We start from the raw sequence: 23,218 nt of genomic DNA, 5'->3' as shown, positions 1-23,218 counted from the left end.
ATCTAATGATCTGTTCCGACTGCAGAGTTTCCCCACAGATGAAGTGTATTTTTGGCTGCCCGAGCTTTGTACTTCCAACGATCTCTCAGCTTTCTGCCCTTTGCATTTTATAACCTGAAGCGCCTGACACACGCTCTGCAGGTGATCAGAGAGAGAGATCCGACAACACATCCCTCTGCAGGTGATCCGGACTGCAGCAGCTCCACTGCTCTTCAACCAAATGCAAAATGGCACATCACTCGGCTGTTCATTTCCCTCCACTGGCTTCCAGGTGCATCTTGCATCAAATTCAAAAACACAGAAATGTCTCCTGCAGACCTTGAATCCGTCATCTAGGTCTAATCTCTCTCCCGTCTGCTATGCTCTGACAATTAAAAGGTGCCTGGTACAACAAGGCCCAAGGTCACTACAGAGAAGAAGTGTGCAGGTGTTCCTAAAAGAGATGAGTCTTTATCGTCTTCTTAAGAGGTAGTGAGGGACTCAGACGATCGAATAGTTGGATAATTCAGTCGTAGGGTTGTGATGGGAGTACCAGGCATCTGTCTTTGGCAGAGCGTAGCAGGCGAGAGGGAGCGTAGATCTGGATGAGAGGTTCCAGGTAGGCAGGAGACATTTTTGTAAGCTTAAGTGGAGTTTTGAATCTGATGTGAGCTGCAGCTGGAAGCCAGTGGAGAGATACAAACAGAGGAGTGCTGTTTGAGGCTGGTTGAAGAGCAGACGAGCTGCTGCTCAGGATCATCTGCAGAGGTTTGGATGTGCACGCATGGCGGCCTTCCAGCGATGAGTCGCAGTCGTCAACGCATAACATTACGAGAGCCTGTTTCTTGAGCTGTGCTGCATGCTCCGTCACATCTTCCTGATGTTAAAGAAAGAGCTAATCAGAATGACCGAGCAACAAGATCACATGAACCTTAAAAAGGTCAAGTGATCAGTCATCAATCATGACACCAAGATTCCAGGCAGACTTTGTGGGCATGAGTTTGTTTGATCCGAGCTGGATATTGATCTGGGGTTGCATGGAGGGACTGGCTGGAATGACAAGAAGCTCAGTCTCTGACAGGTCGAGCTGAAGGTGGCGTTCCTTCGTGCATTTAAATATAACGGCACGGCGTGACGAGTTCAGAGCCGCCGAGACAGTGGAGTCATCTGCTGACAGGAGGAGCTGGGTATCATCTGCATGGCAGGTGTATGAGAAGCAATGAGAGCGGATAATAAGAGGAGGGGACCATGAAGTGACCCCTGAGGGACACCTGTTGATAGGCCATGTGGTTCAGACACTCCTTCCCTCCACGATACTCTAATACCCCTCTTAGACCAAGGCAGATCCAGATATATTTGACATTTGTTCTATATTATTCTATATTTATGTTGTCTTTTAAACATATTCTCTATCTGTTTTTATTTTATTTGTATTTATAAACATGCACCTTCAGGAGCAGCGCTTCTAATTTCATTGTACACCTGACAATGACAAATAAAGGCTATTCTATTCTATCTAAAGAGGTATAAGAGATCTACCTTAGAGGTAGGACATGAACTAGTGGAGGGCAGATCCTGAGATACCAAGATCAGAGAGTGTGGAGGGTTCGGGGGTTCACTGAGTCAAAGGCAGCAGACACATCCAGCAGCAATAGAACTGAGGACTGATCAAGTTCTCTAGGCAGTCATAGTGATTAACTTATCAATGTGCATCTTGTTGCTGCACATGACTGTCATTGAGTACTCTCCTACTTTTGGATTGTTGTGAATTGTGGATCATTTGAAAGTCTCATCCACAAGCCGATCACCTGTTGTGATTACAGAATGACGAGTGAGAGATTTCAAAACCTGAGTTGTGTTTTTTTGGCATGTATGGGGGGTTATAGTAGTTTGTGAAAACATAAAAGCACAATTAATAAGTTAATCTAATAATAGAATGAATTTATAGAGTTAACATAATATAAATGAAGATCTGAGGGCTGCACAGAGCAGAAACATTTTTTAAAGCAAACTCAAGACCGACCTTTGTAGTCTCGCTTTTAACTCAGTTTTATTCTTATAACAGTTTTATTTATTTATTCATTCATTCATTCATTTATTTATTTATTTATTATCCAGTTCAAATTTTAGTCACTTTTATTCCACTTTATTTATTTATGTACTTATGTACTTATGTTCCTTTTTATTCATTCATTCAATCATTCATTCATTCATTCATTCATTTATTTATTTATTTATTTATTTATTTATTTATTTATTTATTATCCAGTTCAAATTGTAGTCACTTTTATTCTACTTTATTTATTTATGTACTTATGTTCCTTTTTATTTATTTATTTATTTATTTATTTATTCATTTATTCATTCATTTATTTATTTATTAATTCATTCATCCATTCATTTATTATCCAGTTCAAATTTTAGTCACTTTTATTCTACTTTATTTATGTACTTATGTTCCTTTTTATTTATTCATTCATTCATTTATTTATTTATTTATTTATTTATTTATTTGTTTATTCATTCATTCATTCATTATCCAGTTCAAATTTTAGTCACTTTTATTCTACTTTATTTATTTATGTACTTATGTTCCTTTTTATTTATTTATTTATTTATTTATTTATTTATTTATTTATTTATTTATTTATCTATTTATTCATTTATTCATTCATTTATTTATTAATTCATTCATCCATTCATTCATTTATTATCCAGTTCAAATTTTAGTCACTTTTATTCTACTTTATTTATTTATGTACTTATGTTCCTTTTTATTCATTCATTCAATCATTCATTCATTCATTCATTCATTCATTTATTTATTTATTTATTTATTTATTATCCAGTTCAAATTTTAGTCACTTTTATTCTACTTTATTTATTTATGTACTTATGTTCCTTTTTATTTATTTATTTATTTATTTATTTATTTATTTATTCATTTATTCATTTATTCATTTATTCATTTATTCATTTATTCATTCATTCATTCATTCATTCATTCATTTATTTATTATCCAGTTCAAATTTTAGTCACTTTTATTCTACTTTATTTATTGATGTACTTATTTATTCATTTATGTATTTAAAGTAAAGCATCGTTTTTTCTTTTATTGGTTTTCTTAATTTATTCTATTTTAAGTTGGGTTTTTTTACAGCACTTTGTGTTACAATGTCATTGTATGAAAAGAGCTTTATGTATAAAGTCTGATTGATTGATGGATTGATTTTGATTAGAGTCTGGATATGCAGAGATGAAATGTGTGCCAGGTGAACAAAAGAGACGGCTCCAACAAATAGTGAAAGAATAAAAATGAAACTCTTAAATAACAGGAAGTGATCATGTGACCACTTCTGCTGTTGTTGTTGATGATGCAACACATCTGAATGAGCACCCCGGGGGTGAAACGCTTGTGAATGAATGTAAGGCTTTCAGGTGGAGCACACTGAGCCGGACTTGTGGACACGCACGTCTCTCAGTGTGTTGAAACCAACTCTGAAGAAAAGAGGAAGCCACATTCAGAAGGTGATAAATAATAACATGTTACTCACAAGCCCTTAAACTTGACGTAGAACTCCTCGACCTCCACTTCCTCCCCTTCCTCCGGCTGAAAGGAAAATGAAAGGTTAGAATCGCAGAGAGTATACCATCAAAGAGCAGGAGTGGCAAAGGAGGGTGCGTGAATACGAGCAGGGACATATTAGTCAACACTGAGTCTGCTCTACTTTACAGCCTAACAATGAGGAAGAGCATTCATATCTTTCCAGCCTCTCAGCTGTCTGTAGTTCTGGATTCACTGAGGCTGAAGGGAGCAGGTTTTAAAATCGAGCAAATAAACTCTAATTCTGCAAAGAGAAAACATTTCATATTTCATGAAACAGAAATATTGAAAACAGGAGTTCATTCAAAGGCAGCCACACACGTCCATTCACCCTCTTACTGTAACAAACACACACTCCACCATGCTACTACTACTACTGTAATGCCATGAATCATCAATCACACACACGGCCTGAGGAAATGAAAGCTTGGCGTCTGGCGTAGCTAGCGTTGTGGTTTTGGCTGTGTGCCAAGCCCGGGGTCAACTCTGAATGGCGCTGCGAGTGTGTGTTTATGTGTGTGTGTGTAGGTGGGGGGTAACCCAGTGGCAGCTGGCTAGCAAAGGAAAGTTGGCTGGTGACTGTGTGAGTGCGTGTGTTGGCTCAGGGATGAGCTTTCTTTAGACAGTCTAGAACAAAGCTCGGTCCGCACAAACACACAGTCAGAGATACACACACGGCACCAAGAAACACACACCCTGAAACGCAATAACTCTTGTCTCCACTTACACACACGGCCGGGGCTGTGTGCGCGCGTGTGTGTGCGCGTGCGTATGTGTGTGTGAGTAATCTGCTTAGGCCAGCTGTGTAGCGGCTAATAAGATGACGTTAACCATGACTCAAGCTGGTGAGACCATGTGTTAGTGTCTGCGTGTGTGTGCATGTGTGTGCGTTTCTGTGTCTCACCTGTTTCTTCGAGGTGCGCATTCCCATGATCTTCTCCACGACAAGCCCTTCAGCCTCGACCACATCCTAGAAACACACACAGCAGCTCCAGTGTGAGAGCTCGATCCAGCCATAACATGTTTTTATAAAACCAGTCTGAACCTCGAGGCTCTGACTTCTGTTTCAGTGCTTCACTGTTTCTGATAACTGAACACAGCAGAGCTAAAGAAGCACAGAGTTGAGCGTTCATGGAAAGGTAGAGACAGAGACTGAGACACTTTATATACAGCGGCATGACTTTGTCACTAAAAGGCCAACGTCTGATTGTTGAATTGTTGAAAACCAGTACGTCTGCTGAGCTTGAAGCCGGCTCCTTCTGATCAGGAAGTGTCCTCTGTGTTAAAGCCTGTTAAACTCATATAGCAGGATTATTCCCTCATTAGACACACCGTGCTTCTAGCTCAGGATTAAGCAGCAACTAATAACAATTTTGGTAAATCGACTCATTTATTCCTGAAACGATTAATTGACTAATCGGATAATAAACGGCACGATTACTGAACGGGTATTATTTAGCTTAGCTTTTAACTCAAACGTTAAACTCCAAACAAACCAATAAGTCTCTCGATTTCAAGCTAAGAAGGTTTTGGTTACACTAGCATGGAGGGAGTTTGCTCCACTGTGAAGTGAAGGACAGAACAATCTCACAGCACGGCTCTAACTTTGGACAGTTCGTGTTTAAAAACAGAGACATCATCTAATGTGACTTCTCTTCAAACACTCGTGCATTACTGATATCTCTGCTTTACAAACTTTACCAGCCGCTCGTCTCTTTGCAGCACTGAGGGCCGCCTGCTCCAGAAGTTTAAGGACTCAGTGGCGTCGCATTGGCTGCAACCTTTTTATAAATCACCTGTCGCTTCTCTCAGCAGAGATAGGAAGGATCTAAGACGGCTCAGGCCTCCAGGAAATAAAGTTCCATCTGATTACAGCATGAAAAACGTGGAATGACACAGTCGACGAATTATCCACACATGTTTTGGAAACTAAATTTGTCAAATTATAGTTGCACCTCTACTCAGGAGCACTGCCTGCCACAATCAGAGTATGATGGATACAGTATTAGTAGCAGTGGACAGGTATCGTTCTTTCAACAGCTGATGCAGATAGTTAGAGAGCAGGTCATCTGATGGTTGATATATAATGCTGATATGAGGTTGTTTTTGCATTTGATGAAATTGGATTATTCCATGCACATTAAACCAAATAAACAAAGTGATCTAAGCTGGTTCTAGATGTATGTTTGATTAATTAATGAGAAGAAGAATACAGTTAGTGAAGCTTTAGATGTCAGAATAGGATGTTGTGCAATAACCGTGCAATAACCTTACCACTTTAACATCACTGTATATATCAGGGATGGGCAATGATTTTCGAATATTTGAATAATCGTTCAATTTGTAAAAATTCGAAGAGTTACTTTGAATATTTTCTCATTTTATGAGTACAATTTTTCATGGTTTTTACCGGTGCCTGGTTGTAATGGGTATCTCCCCAGACTAGGGATGAACATTTTAAGTATTTTCCGTGATCGATTTTTGGAAATGTTAACGATCAATTATCGATTAATTGATAAAAAAAAAAAAAACATTAATATTCTTACGTCAAAAACAATGCCAAATAGGTTGTTTTCCCCCTAAATTGTATTTTCTACAGCAACAAAATGCAAATCACTGACGGGATTGAATACGGGGACACGTTTGACACGCAGATTATCAACGATCAGGCTCATTAAAATATTCTCCGCGGACATAATCTTATAAAGTGAAGGCTCATAATACTAACAGAAAAGTACTTCAGACTCACAGTGTCCAGTTTTCTGTCTACTCGTTCTTATTGAGAAAAATAAACATGTGTATTCGGTCAGGTGTCAGCCGGGAGCGCAACCGGGTCATAATCAGTCCCGCTGGAGAAAAGCTCAGCCCATAATTTCCCACCTGTCTGTTGCCTTTGTATCCAAAGGTGGGAAATGTCCTGTTTAAAGCTGTCAACCTTTGTGTCCGTGTTGTTGTTGGCAGCAGTTTTGTATTGATCCTCTTTTAAAAAGCGCACGTGGAGACCTGACGCGCAGCCGCAGCCGCCAGCTGAGCGTCTCCGCTGTGCGCAACACCTTTAACAGCTGATTCACATCGAAACATGCTTTAAACTAAAAACACCTCCATGATAGCTGAGGGTAATATGAGACCACATGATGTTTGTTCCACGTGACGGAAAATTGACAACAAAAATGAGTGTTTCGAGTGATTTCTTAACAATCAATTAATCGATAATCGATTAATTGTGGTCATCCCTACCCCAGACGGTGGCTATAGAGCATCTTAAAGCTGTTTGCTAACCGCATTAAGTAACAGAAGAAGAATGCTAACTGCATTAAATAGCACAAGAAGAAGAACACATTAGCGACAGTGGTGTTGATTTTATCCGTTTCTGAATCTCACACTATGACATGTATTTCCAGAGACTGTAAAAAAATATGGACGTAGTATCCGTGACGTCACCCATCTGTTTCTGAAGAGCTGTTTTGAGACCAATCGGCTGCGGCAGCCATATTGCTTCTGTCGAGCCAGTGTGACGTAAAGAGGCGGAGTTTGAGCCTCCTAGCCAACAGCTGCAGTGTTCCTGCAGGCAGCTGTGCCTCTCATTGGAAGACTAGTAATCTCAATATCTTCTATATTACCAAATTAGAAAAAAATTCACCCCCCTCACAGTGAGAGGACATCGAGAAATTAGCTATTCAGACTACACTCATCTTTTGTACCAGGCTGTAAACATGTTTATTAACGCTGCAAAGATCGTCTTTTCCCCATTCATGTGTATGTGACTTCCGGTACTTCCGGAGCCAGCCTCAAGCGGATCCTCGATGAACTGCAGCTTTTAACACTTCCGCATTTGACTCATAGCGGCAACCTCATAGCGGAGGTTGCCGCTTGGTATTTCCAGAGACTGAGCACGGCTGTGAAATGTAAACACACACGCCACGCTGCGTCACAGAAACACAGATGTAAAGATCGAGACAGACGCCGTCAGTGCCGCTACTAGCAGCACCTCGTCCTGCTGCTGGTTAATGTTCACTTATCTTTATTTACTTTTGTGCATAGCCTTTACCTGCATCCAAATGGACTTGAAGCACTTTGTTACCCGTACTGATCTTGTTTCCTCTTGTCTATTCTTTGCTTGTGTTGTTCTTGTTGTCGTATGTACGTCGCTTTGGATAAAAGCGTCTGCTAAATGACATTGTAACATTAACGTGAGTGTCACACAAATAGAAGCCAATGCTAATCGAACAGTATTTTGGCTTAGTATATATGACCTTCATTCCCTGTGCTTTTTTCCACACTTTTATTATTATTAATAATTTATTTTATATGTATTTATATCTTATTGTATTCCATCTTCTATTAGTATTCTTATTTGTCGTGTATAAGAATTGTTGTGTATAATTTGTTGTGTATAAGACTGTAATGACTGAGTTTCCCTCCCGGGATTCTGATTTATGTCTGAATCAATATTAACCTGCATTAAACACTCACCAGTAACAGCTTTAGACTTGATCTCCTGTCATTGAGAAAAGATGGCGCTCACTCAGGAAATGCAGGCTAACATTTGTAGCAGGGTGCATGAGAGTTACAGTAAAAGCACAAGGCTCAGAAATAACTTTTTAATACCTTCTTAAAATTGACCAAGAATATTCTTATATGTTTCTTTATGTTTGTTGACTGACTCTGTAGAATAAAGCTTTATCCACTCTCCTTGCACAGCCTGCGCACATACCATAGATCATCTATTAAGTGACTGCAGGCACTCGTCAACGCCAATGCACTTCAAAACGCCATCAATCAATCAGCCAATCTCAGGTTTACAGGCTGATACTTTCAGACTGAACACGTTGAGTCAGGCAGCAGAGTTGAGGCCTTCATCGTTTTTTATTTTAACAGCGTTCAAAAGAACTTTCTCCACAAATCCCCTCCACGTGTTCCGTTGTGGCAACGTGCCGTACGTTTCATTTTGACATCTATGTGAGTCTTTGAATTTAGATATAAAGAATATAAAGCTTTAAAATGACCTCAAGTTATTCAGGTCAGTGTGGACTGTATCATCCAGTACATGCTAGTCTGATAATGGCTGCACCACCTCCTGATACAACAGGTGAACAGATTATGATAAGAGGATAAGAGAGTATGACAGGTATAGCAAAGTTCAGTGTCAGAAAGAGTTACAGCTGGGCAGCGTAGAGTATGCGTCGTTAATTCATTCAAAGGTATCTGAAGCTCGTTAAAGTCAGACTCTCTTGCAGAGACAGAAACTGAAAGCCGTACCTGTTGTTGGGATGGCGACTTGGCTGCCGAGTCGTCTCCGCTGTCGTCGTCTGAGATCCTGAACTCCAGATCCTCAGTGTACCTCTTCCTCTTCACCTGACGGCTGGAGCGACGCTTCTGTTGAGAAGAGGAGAAAACACAGAGGTTTGAAGATTCAGCTCATCAGCTCAATCCCAGAAAATCCCATGTCCTCCATTCATTCTTAACAAACAAGCTGAGGAAGGTGGACTCCGGTGTAGCGGGGCTTTAACATTTGAACAAGAGCCAGAACTCATAGAGTGAAAGGTCAGATGCTGCTCTGGACCACATTATTACATTAGCACCATAGACTGTATTAGTAATGGATGTAGTATCTGTGAGGTCACACATCTGTTCCTGAGCGCTGTTTTGAAGCCAATTGTCGGCGGCAGCCATATTGGAAATGCAGAACTCAACCAGGCATAGTGTGAGGTAAAGAGGCGGGGTTTGAGCCTCCTAGCCAACAGCTATGTGTTCCCACCTGTCAGTGAAGTCAGTCATGTCCTTATATGGGCAAAACTCGTAACTTTATTATCTTCTGATCCGACGCCTTAGAAAAACATTCACCCCTCATACAGTGAGAAATTAGCGATGTAGATCCAAGCCGTTTTTTGAAGCAGACTGTAAACATGTTTATTTCTGCTGTAAAGATCGTCTTCTTTGAATAGGAGTGTATGCGGTTTCCTGTGTTTCTGCAGCCAGCCTCAAGTGGACGCTCAATGAACTGCAGTTTATAACACTTTCTGCATGGGCTTCATATTTTGAGACCGGAGACATGAAAAAGGGAGAGCACAGAGTTCAGTCTTTATATCAGCATCTTCCAGACCCAACCTGCAGAATTACATTACACCAGATCCTTGTTGCAAGTTTTAAAAGCTGTAGTGGATTCAAAATGTAAATGAAAGATATAAACCATAAAAGTGGGATGCAGTTGTTCACATTGGATCATGTGAAGGTGGCATGACCTGCTCAGCACCTTCTATCTCCACAGGCTTCATCACAGATAGATCTGCACATTTTATTTACTTCCTGGATTTATGCAGGAGCTCAGTATTAACCACAAAAGTGAACTCTTTGTTGACTACATTAGAAGTTAAAAAAGTTAAAACCAAGCGGAAACCTCTGGTCTTAAAATAGGAGGTGTTACAACTGCAGTTCATGGAGCGTCCACTAGAGGCTGGTGATCAAAGAAGCCGATCTTTACCACAGAAATAAACATGTTTACAGCCTGGTTCAAAAAAAGAGTGTAGTCTGAGTAGCTCATTTCTTTATCGGCACACTCTGTACGGGGGGTGAATTAATTCATAACTCTGTATTTTTAAGATATTAAACTTACAAGTTTTGCCCAAATAAGACCATGACTGATTTGATTGACAGGCAGGCACCCTGTAGCTGTAAAGGCCCGCCTCTTTACCTCACACTAACTCAACAGAAGTTAGGTTGAGTTCAGCATTTCCAATATGGCACCTGCCGATGATACGCTTCAAAACAGCGCTCAGGAAAAGATGGCCGACGTCACAGATACTACGTCCATTAATTCTACAGTCTGTGGTTCAAACTTGCTCCTTCTTACCTGTACACCATCGTCATCTTCATCTTCAGGAGCTGAAGGGGGCGGAGACTTCACCTCCACATCATCACTGACTGATGGCTCTCTCTTCCTCTTTGACTCCGTCTTGGCCGCGCTAGCCCCACCTTCAGTCTCAACCTTCTTCGTGCTGCTGCTGCTGGAAAAAGAAGAGGGGGAACAACTTAATATTCTCTCCATTAATTAAAGGTTATCCTTCTTTACAGTTTACACACTACAAGGCATTCACATGTGAGCTCCAGTGTAGGGTTCTGTGTGTCTGTATGTGCGTGTGTATGTGCGTGCCTTGCTGTCCCAGGGCGGTTCCATATTTGATTTATCCATTTAGAAATCATTAGTGTGCCTTAGGCTCTGGCACACAGGGGGTTAATATGATGAAAGACTGGGAGGAGGAGGAGGAGGAGGAGGAGGGAGTGAGGGAGCAAGATTGAGAGATACAGGCATGGGAAGGAAGAGAGACACAGGGAGGAGGGAGGGAGGAGGGGGGTGAGAGAGAGAGACAGGCAGACAGTGAGGGACAGACAGAGAGGCCTCAGAGAGAACAGGGGGAGGGGTTGAAAGGCCCCCAGGCTTCCTCTAATCTCTGGCATGGAAAAAAAAAGAGGAACTGGCTCTATCTTACAGTGTGTGCATAAACACCATGAGGGAGGACGGAGGACTCTGCATTCACTCGGAGTTTTCAAAAAGCCACGTACACTGACGCGTATTCATCTTTCCTAATGTCATTAATCCTCAACATGAGATGAGCAGCAGGAGATTTAAAGACGTGTGTATCAAATCAGAACAAACACTGTTGCCTGTTTGCTTCTCTTTAGTCGTCATGCTGTAGAAATATTATTTGAAACTTGTACAGGATGATTATGGCAGGAGAACAGGAACATTCATTCATTAATACCACTCTCTTATCATAATCATGATTATTTATTCATCCTAGGGTTTTGTTTTTGGTGTTTTCAGTCCATCTCCTTCATAACTAGAACATCAACTCTTCATCTGAAGCCTCCTTGTTTTCTGATCCACCCTGTCTGCCACGCTTAAATGACTGCATTATACTTTAAAGTCCACAGTATGTCAAAGATTCTGGTCCAGACTCGGGTCTTGAGAGAACATTTAGCATATCTAAATAAAGATGAACTGATAAAGATTGATTGATTGAATCAGGCGGTCTTATTTGGAGCTTTTGTAAGGTGTAAGAAACTCTCAGGACTGTGTTGTTGATTTCATTTGATGCCCGTTATGAATCCACACAACGAGGAGCTCACTCAGGATACAGCAGAGCAATGTAAACTCTCTGTTGTGTGTGTGTGTGTGTGTGTTGTTGTGTTTTCCTGTGCAGGACCACATGCCTGGATGTGTCTCTCTTCTGCTCTGAGCCGAGGCTGCTCACCCTCTCTCTCCCTCTCCTTCTCTCTCTCGCTCCGTGCATCTCTCCCTCCCACTTACTCACTCACTTCCTCTCTCCCTACGTCTCTCGCCCCCTCTCTGTCCCTGGGGCCCTTCTCCTTTCATCCTCACGCCAAGAGCAATCACCATCTCCGTGGTAACGGCTGGTCATGTGACCTGCACCTGTTCCTCTGGCTGGTCGCCACACGCTGGAGCCATCTGGCCCCACACACACATACACACACACACACACACACACACACACACACACACACACACACACACACACACACACATGCATACACACACCACACTTGGCTGCCTTCTCCCCTCTCTTCCTCCTAGCTTCTTCATGGCCACACTTCTCCTCTCAGCCCTTCTCGATTCATTTAATTCCCAAACTACTTCTGCTCAGTCCATCTTTTCGCTCCTTGCCTTTCACCGTTTTATCTTTTCAACTCTTCGCTCTCTTTCTCTCTTTTATCATCTCTGCACACTTTCTTTCTCCTTAAATGCTTCAGCTTCTCTGCTTCTCCTATCATTCACAAAAAAAGTCTTTAAATTGCAATAAAACTCTGTGAATATGATCCTCTCTTAACACCTTTTAGTCATTTAAAAAGTGAGCTGCGTCCTGTGCATCAGTGCGACGGATAAACCATGAAGAGGTCTTTAATTGCAGTACAGTATTTTAACCAGGAGATGGCGCTTCAAGAAGCAAGCATAGACTGTATAAATAATGGACGTAGTATCCGTGACCATCTGTTTCTGAAGCGTTGTTTTAAAGCCAGTCGGTGGCAGCAGCCATATTGGAAATGTTGAACTCAACATGACTTCTGTGGAGCGATTGTGACGTAAAGAGGCGGGCTTTGAGCCTCCTAGCCAACAGCTATGTGTTCCCGCCTGCCAATCAAGTCATTGGAAGACTCATAATCTTAATCCAGACTACACTGGTAATAAACATGTTTATTTCTGCTGTAAAGATCGGCTTTTTTGAATTGGTGTGTATTTGGTTTCTGGTACTTCCAGAGCCAGCCTCAAGTGGACACTCTATGAACTGCAGTTTTTAGCACTTCCACATTGGCCTCATATTTTAGCAGCTAATGGCTGCTTCGCTGTGCAACGCATACTACACACATAACCAGGCTGACCGGTGGACGAACGCCACTTTGTAACAGCATTGCTCCTTAGGTTCAAATTCAGCACTTGAAGAAGTAACTGGTGTACTATCTAGTAAATATATCATGTGGAAAACAAGTGAATTAGTCTGGACTGATAAACTATCAACACTACTGCAGGCTAGGCTCGACTAACACAGGGATAGCTAGCAGGATGGCCAAAACAGATGCTATATTAAAGAGCTCAACCTCTGCACAGAAACTGCAACGATGTGGACTCTTTTTAAACTCAATGCAAGTCTTCACTTAGGAAGACGGTGTAAACCCTTCTCCCTTATACCTCTTTTCAACCAATGCGAACTGGGTTGTATTTCCAGGCTGGTGCTCGCACTGGTTCGGAGCTGGTTGAACTCAGGAACCAACACGGCACCCCACGTCAGATTTACGTGGCCACAGCTAGTCTCCTTGGCCAATCACTGCTTTGCCATGGAATCCATTAGTCTCTTATTTTTTTTCCCTGCAGGACAATGACAGCCACATGTTTGGTTTGTGATTTTGATCACGGCAAACCCCGCCCTCCGCCCCTGATGTAAGGGGTTCGCGGGTTTTAGACCAGTAAAGAATTGGAGCATCTCTGGAACCGGTTTTCCGGGCCAGGAGCCGGTTCACTCACAGTCGAAACACAAAAAGACGGTTCTCAATTGAGGACTGGCTCTGAACCGGCCCTGAAACTGCCTCGCCGAAAAGGGGTATTAGAGAGACCCCAAAACCGACAGTCTTATTTATCGGTGCCACGTATATTTGGGAGTTTACTGTAATTCGTCAAGCTTGTAACTATGTTTTTTTGTATGGTATGGTATCATATTTATCATGTGATACAACCTCAATCCACTTTCATGTCTTTTAATAACAGCTGAGGTTGACCTCAGCCAGTTAGCTTTGGAGAGGTATATGTGCCTGGAGCGAATGCCTCTGCAGGGTGTCCTTTAAGAGGCTCTATATGAATATTTTCTTTACAACATGGTGCACGGTCACAACGTGGAAGGTGTCAAGGTGACTTTGCAGCTCTTCTTGCCTCGTTTTTTTAGCTATCTGATCCACAACTGAACAGAATTTCATCATATTTAAATCTATGTGTAGTGAAATGAATATTCTCAAGGGTGGTGGAGACCAAAACGGAGTGTAAAGAGTTTGAATTAAAGACTTCAAGAGACAATAGGTCCAATAAAAGCCAGTATTATCTATCTATTCAGGATTTTTTAAAGTGAAATGTCAATGTGTGTGTGTGTGTGTTAAGGTGGATAGAAACGTGGACAGAGTGGGGTTAAGAGACACCTTCTGACGTGGTGAGTCATACCACTGAACCCCCCCACGCACAAACTTGACCCATGACCATGACGACACAAAACAACACTACTGAACAGAAAGCAACACACACACACACACACACACAAACAAATGTGTGTGTTCAGAAAGTGCTGTATTTGCACACACGTCTGCACACAAAGCAAGCTGCCTGCATGCATGTCTGACATTTTTGTGTGTGTACTGCAAACAAATCACCCCTACATGCACATAAACACACACTGAGGGAAGGGTGTGGCAGCCGAGAGCTGGGTTATTTATAGATGTACTTCCTCTGAGAGAGGTAGACATACAAGAGGGAGTGAGCGAGAGCGGAGGAAAAAGACTGATAGAGAGACAACCCAAGGTCAAAGGAGAAAAGTGAGCCGAGTGGACAAGCAAACCACCTGATTCTGTCTGTGCCGCTCACACATGCACAGAAACACTGATCCCAGACTGCTGACAACAACAACGCTGAATGTGGTTTCTCTTTCTTATGTCTTTACGAAGATCGGGTCGGCCTGCAAAGCTCATTCATGACCCTGAGTTACAATAACATCTCTGAACTGGTCAAATGTTTACATCCACAGCATGTTTTCATCTGAAGAGACCATGAGAAGTTAACAATCCTGATCCATTATCAAGCATTTCAGAAGATCTGGCCATACTGACCGGTGGTCAACAGATATCGGTACATAATGCTGATATCATGTTTTTTGCATTTGATAAAACAATGATATACCAATTGAATACCACATTGAATTAAACATATGTAGAGATAAATGTATGCAACATGTTTTAGATTAACTTCTGATCAATTCAAGGAATAGAAATATACGAGTTATGCTACAGAGTTCACGACATGACTGCATCAATGTGAAGTGACATGGAGGCTAGGCTGTGGAGGTTTTAATCCAAGCCCTGGTTGCTGTAAGAGCGGCCTTCTGCTCGTCTGTATCTTGGGTCTGGTGTTTAACATCTTCCTCTTAATGGTCAGAAAACTAATCGGAAGGAATTTTGGCGTTGTCGGCAGGTGCTAAGAAAAATCAGCATCATCATAAAGCTGGTCAGAAGATGAAGCATGTAGTCTAAAATCTCCTGGTGTTGACTCTGGACTTGATATAAAACACAGTGGACCAACACCAGCAGATGACAGGGCTCCTCAAACCATCACAGACTGCAAGAACTTCACACTGGACTTCAAACACCTTGGATTCTATGGCATCTCCACTTGTCCTTCAGACTCTAGGTTCTTGGTTCACAAATGAAATGCTAACTTTCGTCTGCAAAGAGGACTTTGGACCACCGAGTGACAGTGCAGCTCTTTTTTAGCCCAGTTAAGACTCTTCTGATGTTGTCTCTGGTTCAGGAGTGTCTTGCATGGTGGCTCTTGATGATCTGACTCTAGCCTCAGTCCACTCCTCACAAAGTTCTCCAAAGTTCCTGAATTTCTGGACACTTGTCTCAAGCCTGCAGTCATCACTGTTGCTTATGCACACTTTCCCTTCCAGTCAGCTTTCCATTAACCCGCTTCGATACAGCTCTCTGTGAACAGCCAGCCTCATCAGCAATGACCTTCTGTGGTTTACGCTCCTTGTTGGGGGTGACGCTAGCGGTCTTCCCATGATTGTGGTTGAGTGTAGTGAAGTAGCCTGAGAGATCTGCGGTATTTATCATGTTGGAAGACTAATTTAGCTGAGCTTGAAATGAAATATTCTAATATCTAGAGACATATTTTACATCTCAAGTCAAAATTATCATTTTGGATTACGTGTTGAGTCTAAAATAATATAATATAATATTTAGTTTCTTTAAAATAATGATTTTATGATATTCTGATTTATTTAGATGCAGCAATAAGTCCCAGTTTCTTCCCACGAACACCAAAATCCATCTTAGACCAGTGTCAGCAGTATTTCCTCCTAAGTGGTTTGAACACGAGACGTTAATGTAAGCTGTTGATTCAATTTGAAATGATAACTTATTTTTCACAGCTGTATTAAAATGTTTCTTAATGATCAATACTTGGCAATGAAAGTCTCATTTCACTACAGTATACTATTACTATGAATTCAGCTCTAATCAAAGACTCCAGTCTGTAAATGTGATGACCGTTTACTGAGGGAATGAAGAACAGAGATGAAGCTTTGATGATGAGGGTGCACCAAGTAAATACTTTAAGAACATGTTTAAGGAATAATGGAAATGTGAATGACAGTGGCCATGATTCATGTGGTTATCACCTTGTACTTTTATGAGCAGAAATGTTAGTTTAATTAAATAATACCAGCTGATCAGCTCTTTTAAAGGAGGTTGCAGTGTTAACCATTACGACAATGGACATATAATACTTTTTTAATAACATAATTATGTACAAATCAATATTTGGTGTATAATTATTGATGTTAAACATAGAGAAACTCAGGGTGCTGGTGCCCTAGCAGTCTAAGCGCCCCATGTAAAGAGGCTATAACTCTCCTGTGTCAATAAAAAATAGAGAAACTCAAGTCTGTTTGTCTTCTTTAACTCATTTTGAAAAAAAAATAAGATTTACTTTAAGTTAGAATTCCTTTGAATATGTTTTTTATATTCTCACTTAAATGTCTTTCTATGTTTGTGTAACTGGTCCTGATATCTGGGCCTTTAACCGTCATGCTGGTGTTAATTGGTGCTGCTGATTGGAGCAAATTGGCAACTGAGCATGTGCGCTTTTTATTTATTTATTTTTTTTAAGTTATATTTTTTGGCCTTTTTGCCTTTATTGACAGGACAGCTGAAGAGAGACAGGAAATGTGGGGAGAAGGGAACGGGGGAAGACTTGCAGGAAATGGTCGACCAGCCGGGAATCGAACCGGCGACCCCTGCAACGAGGACTGTAGCCTCTGTATGTGGGGCGCTTAGACCGCTAGGGCACCAGCGCCCCGTATGTGCGCTTTTTGATCAAGGAGGAATATGTTTTCTGACCGTAGCTTTGCTTAGTTTTTCGCAGTTTTGTACTCTTGTGGAAGTTTTTCACGTTATTGGTGAAGAATGAAATAGAGGCTTCTGCCAGCTGACAAGGTCAGGTGCAAAGAAAAGGTCAGTCAACACCCAAGCAATCAGAAGGAATTAAGACCCCGAACATGGGGAAAGCCTAAACATTTATACCTGAGGAACGCCCCCGTTGTCTGCTGCAGGTATCTGCACCACGGCAGGGGTGTGTATTCAGGAAGGAGGTTTTAGGAGGTCTAGACCACGCAACACAAGAAGCGAAATTGCCATCACAGTACTTTTTAAGGCAAGTAGAAGCATCTGTCTTTAATAAACAAGCTCAGCAAGACTAAAGCAGTGCTTCTTGTTTGTTTCTTTTTTTTATCTGTATCTTTTCATTTTTGGAACACTTGCATGGTATCCTGTTTTGGGAAGTGTGAGTCAGAAACATCACGTCCTGCAGGAGTGGCAAAGAAGATTTTTGCTTAAGATTGCCACTACAGTTGATTTGATTTCTATAGTAGCCGTGTAATGAGAGGGAATATGTATGGTGTTAGTTTTAATATTGCAACGTTGCCAAATCCACCTCGTATGAAATCGTTAGCCTCTACAAAATGACATGTCACCACTGTACAATCTCTCCTATCATGTATTCAGGACAGACAACTACGTGAATAAAGAATGTGATGACTGAACCACAGCACATCCAAACATCCTGATGAGGCTGAATAACAAACTCTTGCCCTTTAAGGCTTTTCCTTCCACTAGTGGAAATCTCACAACCAGCATGAAATACCTCCAAACTGCTGACGCTCGTAGTAAGCTCCCTGCATGTTACATCAACACTCCACCTCGCAGAACGCACAGCCCTACTGACTGCTGCTGTAGACCACAGTACGTGCACATGGCTGCAGGAAACACAGACCAGCACTGACTCTAGTGGATCGGACCCCATGAAACCGCTACATGATCCAACTTTTAGAGTTCAGACACCAGGATCTGATCCGTGCATCTCTGTGTTAAATATGAAAGTCGTGTGATAGAGAGGAAGAGTTACAATGAGAGAAGAAATCATGTAGAATCAACAGATCTCTGCATAGACACTTGAGTAGAGGATGGTTTTAACAACAACTTGACTGAAGTTTAGGGATGTAAGTGTAACCCACATGAATTATTGTTGGCTGTTGAAATGATATAATGCCAAAGGTTAAATTATGAATAACTGTGATGTGTTTGTTTCAGTGTTTGTCCAATAGGAAGAAGTATGGAACAGAGTGAACCCTGTAGACGGGCCAATTAGAAGGCTCCTTCGTACGGTAGTCCTGCCCACCTGTCCCTGTCCTGCAGGTTAGACATCATTCCTCCATTCAGTGAAATGGATCGCGTAGAGTCAGAGTCCAGCTTGATGCCCATGAATTAAACTACTCTGAAGCCAGCGGAGAAGGAGACGACTAGGAGCGGATTCATAGTGCATTGTATTTCTGTCACCTCAGCAGTGTGTGTGAAGTTAATGCAGGAGAGCTAATCTGCTTCCGTAGCCCAGTGTGCCGGTAGCTTAGAGAGGAGCTAGAGAGTCTCATTTAAACACTCCACCTAGCTCCAGTAGCCGAACCTACTAGTCCAAAACCCTTACTTAAGACTTTCTTGTGTGATATATCACAAGACGGTAAAAATCAGATACAAATAAGGGTGGATTAAAATCCATTCAACAAAAGTTGTATCTGGATATTATTTTTAAACAGTAGGAGGCGCTATTTGAATTATACTCTGCTTGTTCAACATCATGAAGTCTCTTCCTCTCTCGTCACTCGCTGAGTGGAGGTGTTGGAAGTTTAAAGCATGTTTCAGAATCAGCGGTGACGCTCAGCTGGGGGCTGCAGCTGAGTGACAGGTCTCCACGAGCGCTTTTTTTCTCCGCCGCCGCCGGACTGATTCTGACCCGGTTCAGTCCCGGCTGACACCTGACCACGTTTAAATGTTTATTTCTCTCAATAAGAACGAGAAAACTGGACACTCTGAGTCTGAAATCTGATCCTGTTCAGTTGTCCTGTTGCAGTAAATCCACATGTTGTAGTCTGAGTCTTCACTCTATGACCATGCGTCCACAGAGTTTATAAGCCTGCTCCTCACGTTGATATTCAGCGTGTTTAACATTTTGAACACCTCAATATGATCCATAGCTGTTTAACACCATCAGTAATATACACTGTGTGTGAAGGAACATTTGATTTAGGGGGAAAAAACACATTTGGGATTATTTTTGACGTGGAAAACGTTCACGTTATTTAAATAATAACATTTCCAAAAATCGATCAAGGAGAATACTTGAAATTTACATCCCTAATTTAAAGCTGGGGTTGGTAGTCATGGAAAACTAGCATGATTTTTATTGCAGCATTTCCTCAGGACTCCGTCTAACCCCTCCCCCTCTATCCTCAGAGTGACAGGACGGGATTCGATTGGTTTCATAATTTGTCTCCTGATGGCCGGGATTGGTTGGTGTTTTCCCAGGTTTACATTGGCACATTCACAAATAACTACTGTATCCATCTGAATCTGCTGTTCTTCATACTGTGCTGATGGTTTATAAAGCACTGAATGGTTTAGGCCCAAAATACATTGCTGATCTGCTACTACTTTATGAACCACCTCGACCTCTGAGGTCATCAGGTACTGGTCTGCTTTCAGTCCTTAGAGTCAGAAGGAAACATGGTGAAGCAGCGTTTAGTCATTATGCTCCACATATCTGGAACACACTCCCTGAAAGCTGCAGGTCTGCTCCAACTCTCACCTCTTTTAAATCAAAGACTAAGACTTTCTTATTTGCCACTGCCTTCCTATCTTAGATTATTTGAACTCACTTTAAATTAAAATTTTAATGTAATTTTAAATATATTTCTAATTTTCCTTTTCTTTTCTGTTCTATCATATTTGTCATTTTAATTGTGTTCTTTTATGCTTGTCTGAATGTCTCCAATGCTTTTAATGTTTTAATGTAAAGCACATTGAGTTGCCCTCGTGTATGAAATGCGCTATACAAATAAAGCTGCCTTGCCTGTGTATGTTTGTTTTTAAATAACCTGGTGCAATTTTTATTGTGCAATAACTTACCTTATCTATTTATCAGATAGAAGTGTACATAGTGTGTATACATCTGTAATAGTTGCCATATTTTATTTTATTTTTACTTTATTTTATTTCATTCTATTTTATTTTATTCTATTTTATTCTATTCTATTTTATTTTATTTTATTTTATTTTATTTTATTTTATTTTTATTTTATTTTTATTTTATTTTATCTTATTTTATTTGTATTTTATTTTATTTTATTTTACTCTTGTCATTGCTATTATTAGTTACTATATTTTTTAACTATGTTAGTACATTGTTGTATTCCCCTGTCCCGTTTTGTAAGCTGCTGTAACAAAAGATAGCAGCTTTCTTTTACCTCTTTTTTAAGAACACATTATGTATTGATTGCCATCAGGACATACAGAACATTTTAACCAGTATATAAAAAAAAGTGGATCTAAATCTGACTACCCAACCCCAGCTTTAAAGAGATTGACCTCATTTCTTTTAATATTTAATAATTTAACTTGGGAATGGTTCACTTTCCATTTCTCTATAATTGTTCTGAATTTTTCATTTTAGTTTTTTTGCAAGTTGCAGAAAAAAAAGTGTGCATTGGTTTAATTTGATTACAACACCTTAAAAATGAAAAAGGATGACTTTGTTTACAAAGAAATATAAGAGAACAAATATATATATTGCAACTGTCCATATCTGAGGATTTAAATAAAATAAGTTATTCAAATTTGAGTTCAATCCAGTTTTCTTGCAAATTGTGAGTGAATCGTATCGTGAACCAAAAATCAGGGTTCGAATCGAACCTAGGGTTGAGTGTATCCTTACATCCCTACCCCTGATCCATGGCTTCTGTAGGCTTGGACTTCATGAGTGCTCTGCCAGACTACATCTACATATGTGGGGCCTCGTGTGAGCAGGAAAACATGGCAAACCAAATACCTCAATGCTCACCCCCTTTAGCTTAAATCAGTCAGAGACGGGGAGGAAGAGGGAGAGATGGGGGAGCTGCAGAGGAAAAGATGAAAGGATGCACACTCCGTAGGCAGGAAGAGGTTGGGAGGGAGGGGAAAAGAGAAAAAAGAAGGCATGAAAAAAAGAGGAGATAGTTGGGTGACTGCTGTGGTCCACCATTTTAGAGTAGCAGTGAATGGCCAGCAGCCATTATTATGCTAAATTAACCTGGAGCTACAGGCAGCCCCTCAAGATGGAGGAGAGCTCCACAACATACAATCAGCTCACCAAAACACACCAACACACTCCTCTACACGCATGTTTCCTCCGTCCTGCTCCCCAACACACACACACGCGCACACACACACAGCTGAGGGGTCAGCCACATGGCCTTCAATATCATTAGGCGCCATTTTCTGCCACAAGATTACTAACAACCCTTCCCCCAATACACACTTACACACAGCAATGACCGCCCTCTCTGACACCCCCCCCCCTTCAACCATCACACACACTCTCTCACACATACACACACACTGATAGCCACACACTAACCTCCCCCAATGCTGACCCCTGCCTGCTGCTTAGACCCTCCCTCTTGTTGTGTGGGTGGGGGCAGGGAGATGGACAGAGCGATGGGGGCCGTCCTGACACATTCCACAGTCTGAGCGAGGTCCACCTTCACTGTGGAGCCACCTCTCTCTCTCTCACACACACACACTCACACACACACACACGCTCTCAGCTCCCTGCACATCTATCTTTCTGCTCTGACAGCTTGAAAGGGAGGCAGAGAGTCAGCAGAAACATCAGGAGAGACTGCACACAGAGGGAAGGAAGGAGGACCAGGACAGGGATGAGGTCTGAGGAGTGAGAGGACTGAGATGTGATGGAAAAACTCTGCCAACATGAAGCAGACCAGAGCTAATTTTTATGATTCCTTCCACCCAGGTCGACTGAAACCTGCTCAGGTTTAATGTCCTGTGTGGTTTCATGCTCAAGGATCAGAGATAACGCCCGTCAACAAACAAGATGTAGCCAAAGTAACAAACGTCTTCTAAATAGACGTAGTAAATAAAGTTAGCAATGAATATGACGAGGACAAAGCACATTGATGTCTGCTAACAAAATTAAAGTTCAGGTCCACCAAGAGTGGGACGTCCTAACCGGACATCATGTTGCAAAGAAGAGTAAACACATCAAAATGTCACAGAAACAAAGTAAGAATCAGATCTGGACTTCTCCCTCTGCATGCAAATACCCTCTGAGCCTCATTCACCATCAGCAGCCTCCTAATGACACCACATATAAAAGTTAATGCAAACTCTCCCCTCGGTGTAATGCTGCCCTGCTGAGTGCATCACACACACACACACACACACACACACACACACACACACACACACACACACACACACACACACACACACAGAGTGGTGATGAAGAGGAGGAATGATCCTTACTCTAAGAGGAGAAGATTCTCCCTCCGGCCTCCACGTCTATATTTAGAACATATGCGTGTTCGTAATGAAAAGGGCTTTATTGCACTTTAACAATGGAGCTTAACTGAGAGGTCACCCACCTGTGGGCATGTTGAGACCAGATGTAAACAGAGTAACAGTGTTAAGGACAATATTCAGATAATACACAAGATTTAAGTCTTCATTTAATAAAAAAATCCCTAATTATAATGACTTTCTGGTGAAATGTGTTCAAGCTGTAACGCAACCTCCCACCACTAGTTGGAGCCGTGACGAGGCAGATTGTAGCGTTGATGGTATCTGAAGTTAAATTGAGACTGTAAGGATATATTGCAAGATGGTCAAAAATCAATACAAGTAAGGGTGGATTAAAATCAATTCAACAAAATGTGTATCTGGATATTATTTTCAAACAGTAGGAGGCGCTATCTGCA

The 23,218-nt window shown here is 41.3% G+C and overlaps 1 protein-coding gene across 3 annotated transcripts in view; it reads right to left on the bottom strand.

Moving 5' to 3' along the window:
• chd7 (chromodomain helicase DNA binding protein 7) overlaps positions 1 to 23,218 on the bottom strand; it is a 111,010-nt gene that overhangs the window by 45,691 nt on the left and 42,101 nt on the right. For 2 of the 3 annotated variants that reach the window (XM_034703820.1, XM_034703818.1), the window contains 4 exons: positions 10,435 to 10,588; positions 8,844 to 8,960; positions 4,489 to 4,554; positions 3,535 to 3,590 (listed from right to left, as the gene is read on the bottom strand). In XM_034703820.1, coding sequence (XP_034559711.1) covers positions 3,535 to 3,590; positions 4,489 to 4,554; positions 8,844 to 8,960; positions 10,435 to 10,588 — 393 coding nt within the window. The remainder of the gene's footprint in view (positions 1 to 3,534; positions 3,591 to 4,488; positions 4,555 to 8,843; positions 8,961 to 10,434; positions 10,589 to 23,218) is intronic. The other variant, XM_034703819.1, reaches the window with a different exon arrangement.

Source organism: Notolabrus celidotus, chromosome 15 (assembly GCF_009762535.1).
Source record: "Notolabrus celidotus isolate fNotCel1 chromosome 15, fNotCel1.pri, whole genome shotgun sequence".
Taxonomy (NCBI): Eukaryota; Metazoa; Chordata; class Actinopteri; order Labriformes; family Labridae; genus Notolabrus; species Notolabrus celidotus.
This window is presented reverse-complemented; position numbering and strand designations above follow the sequence as displayed.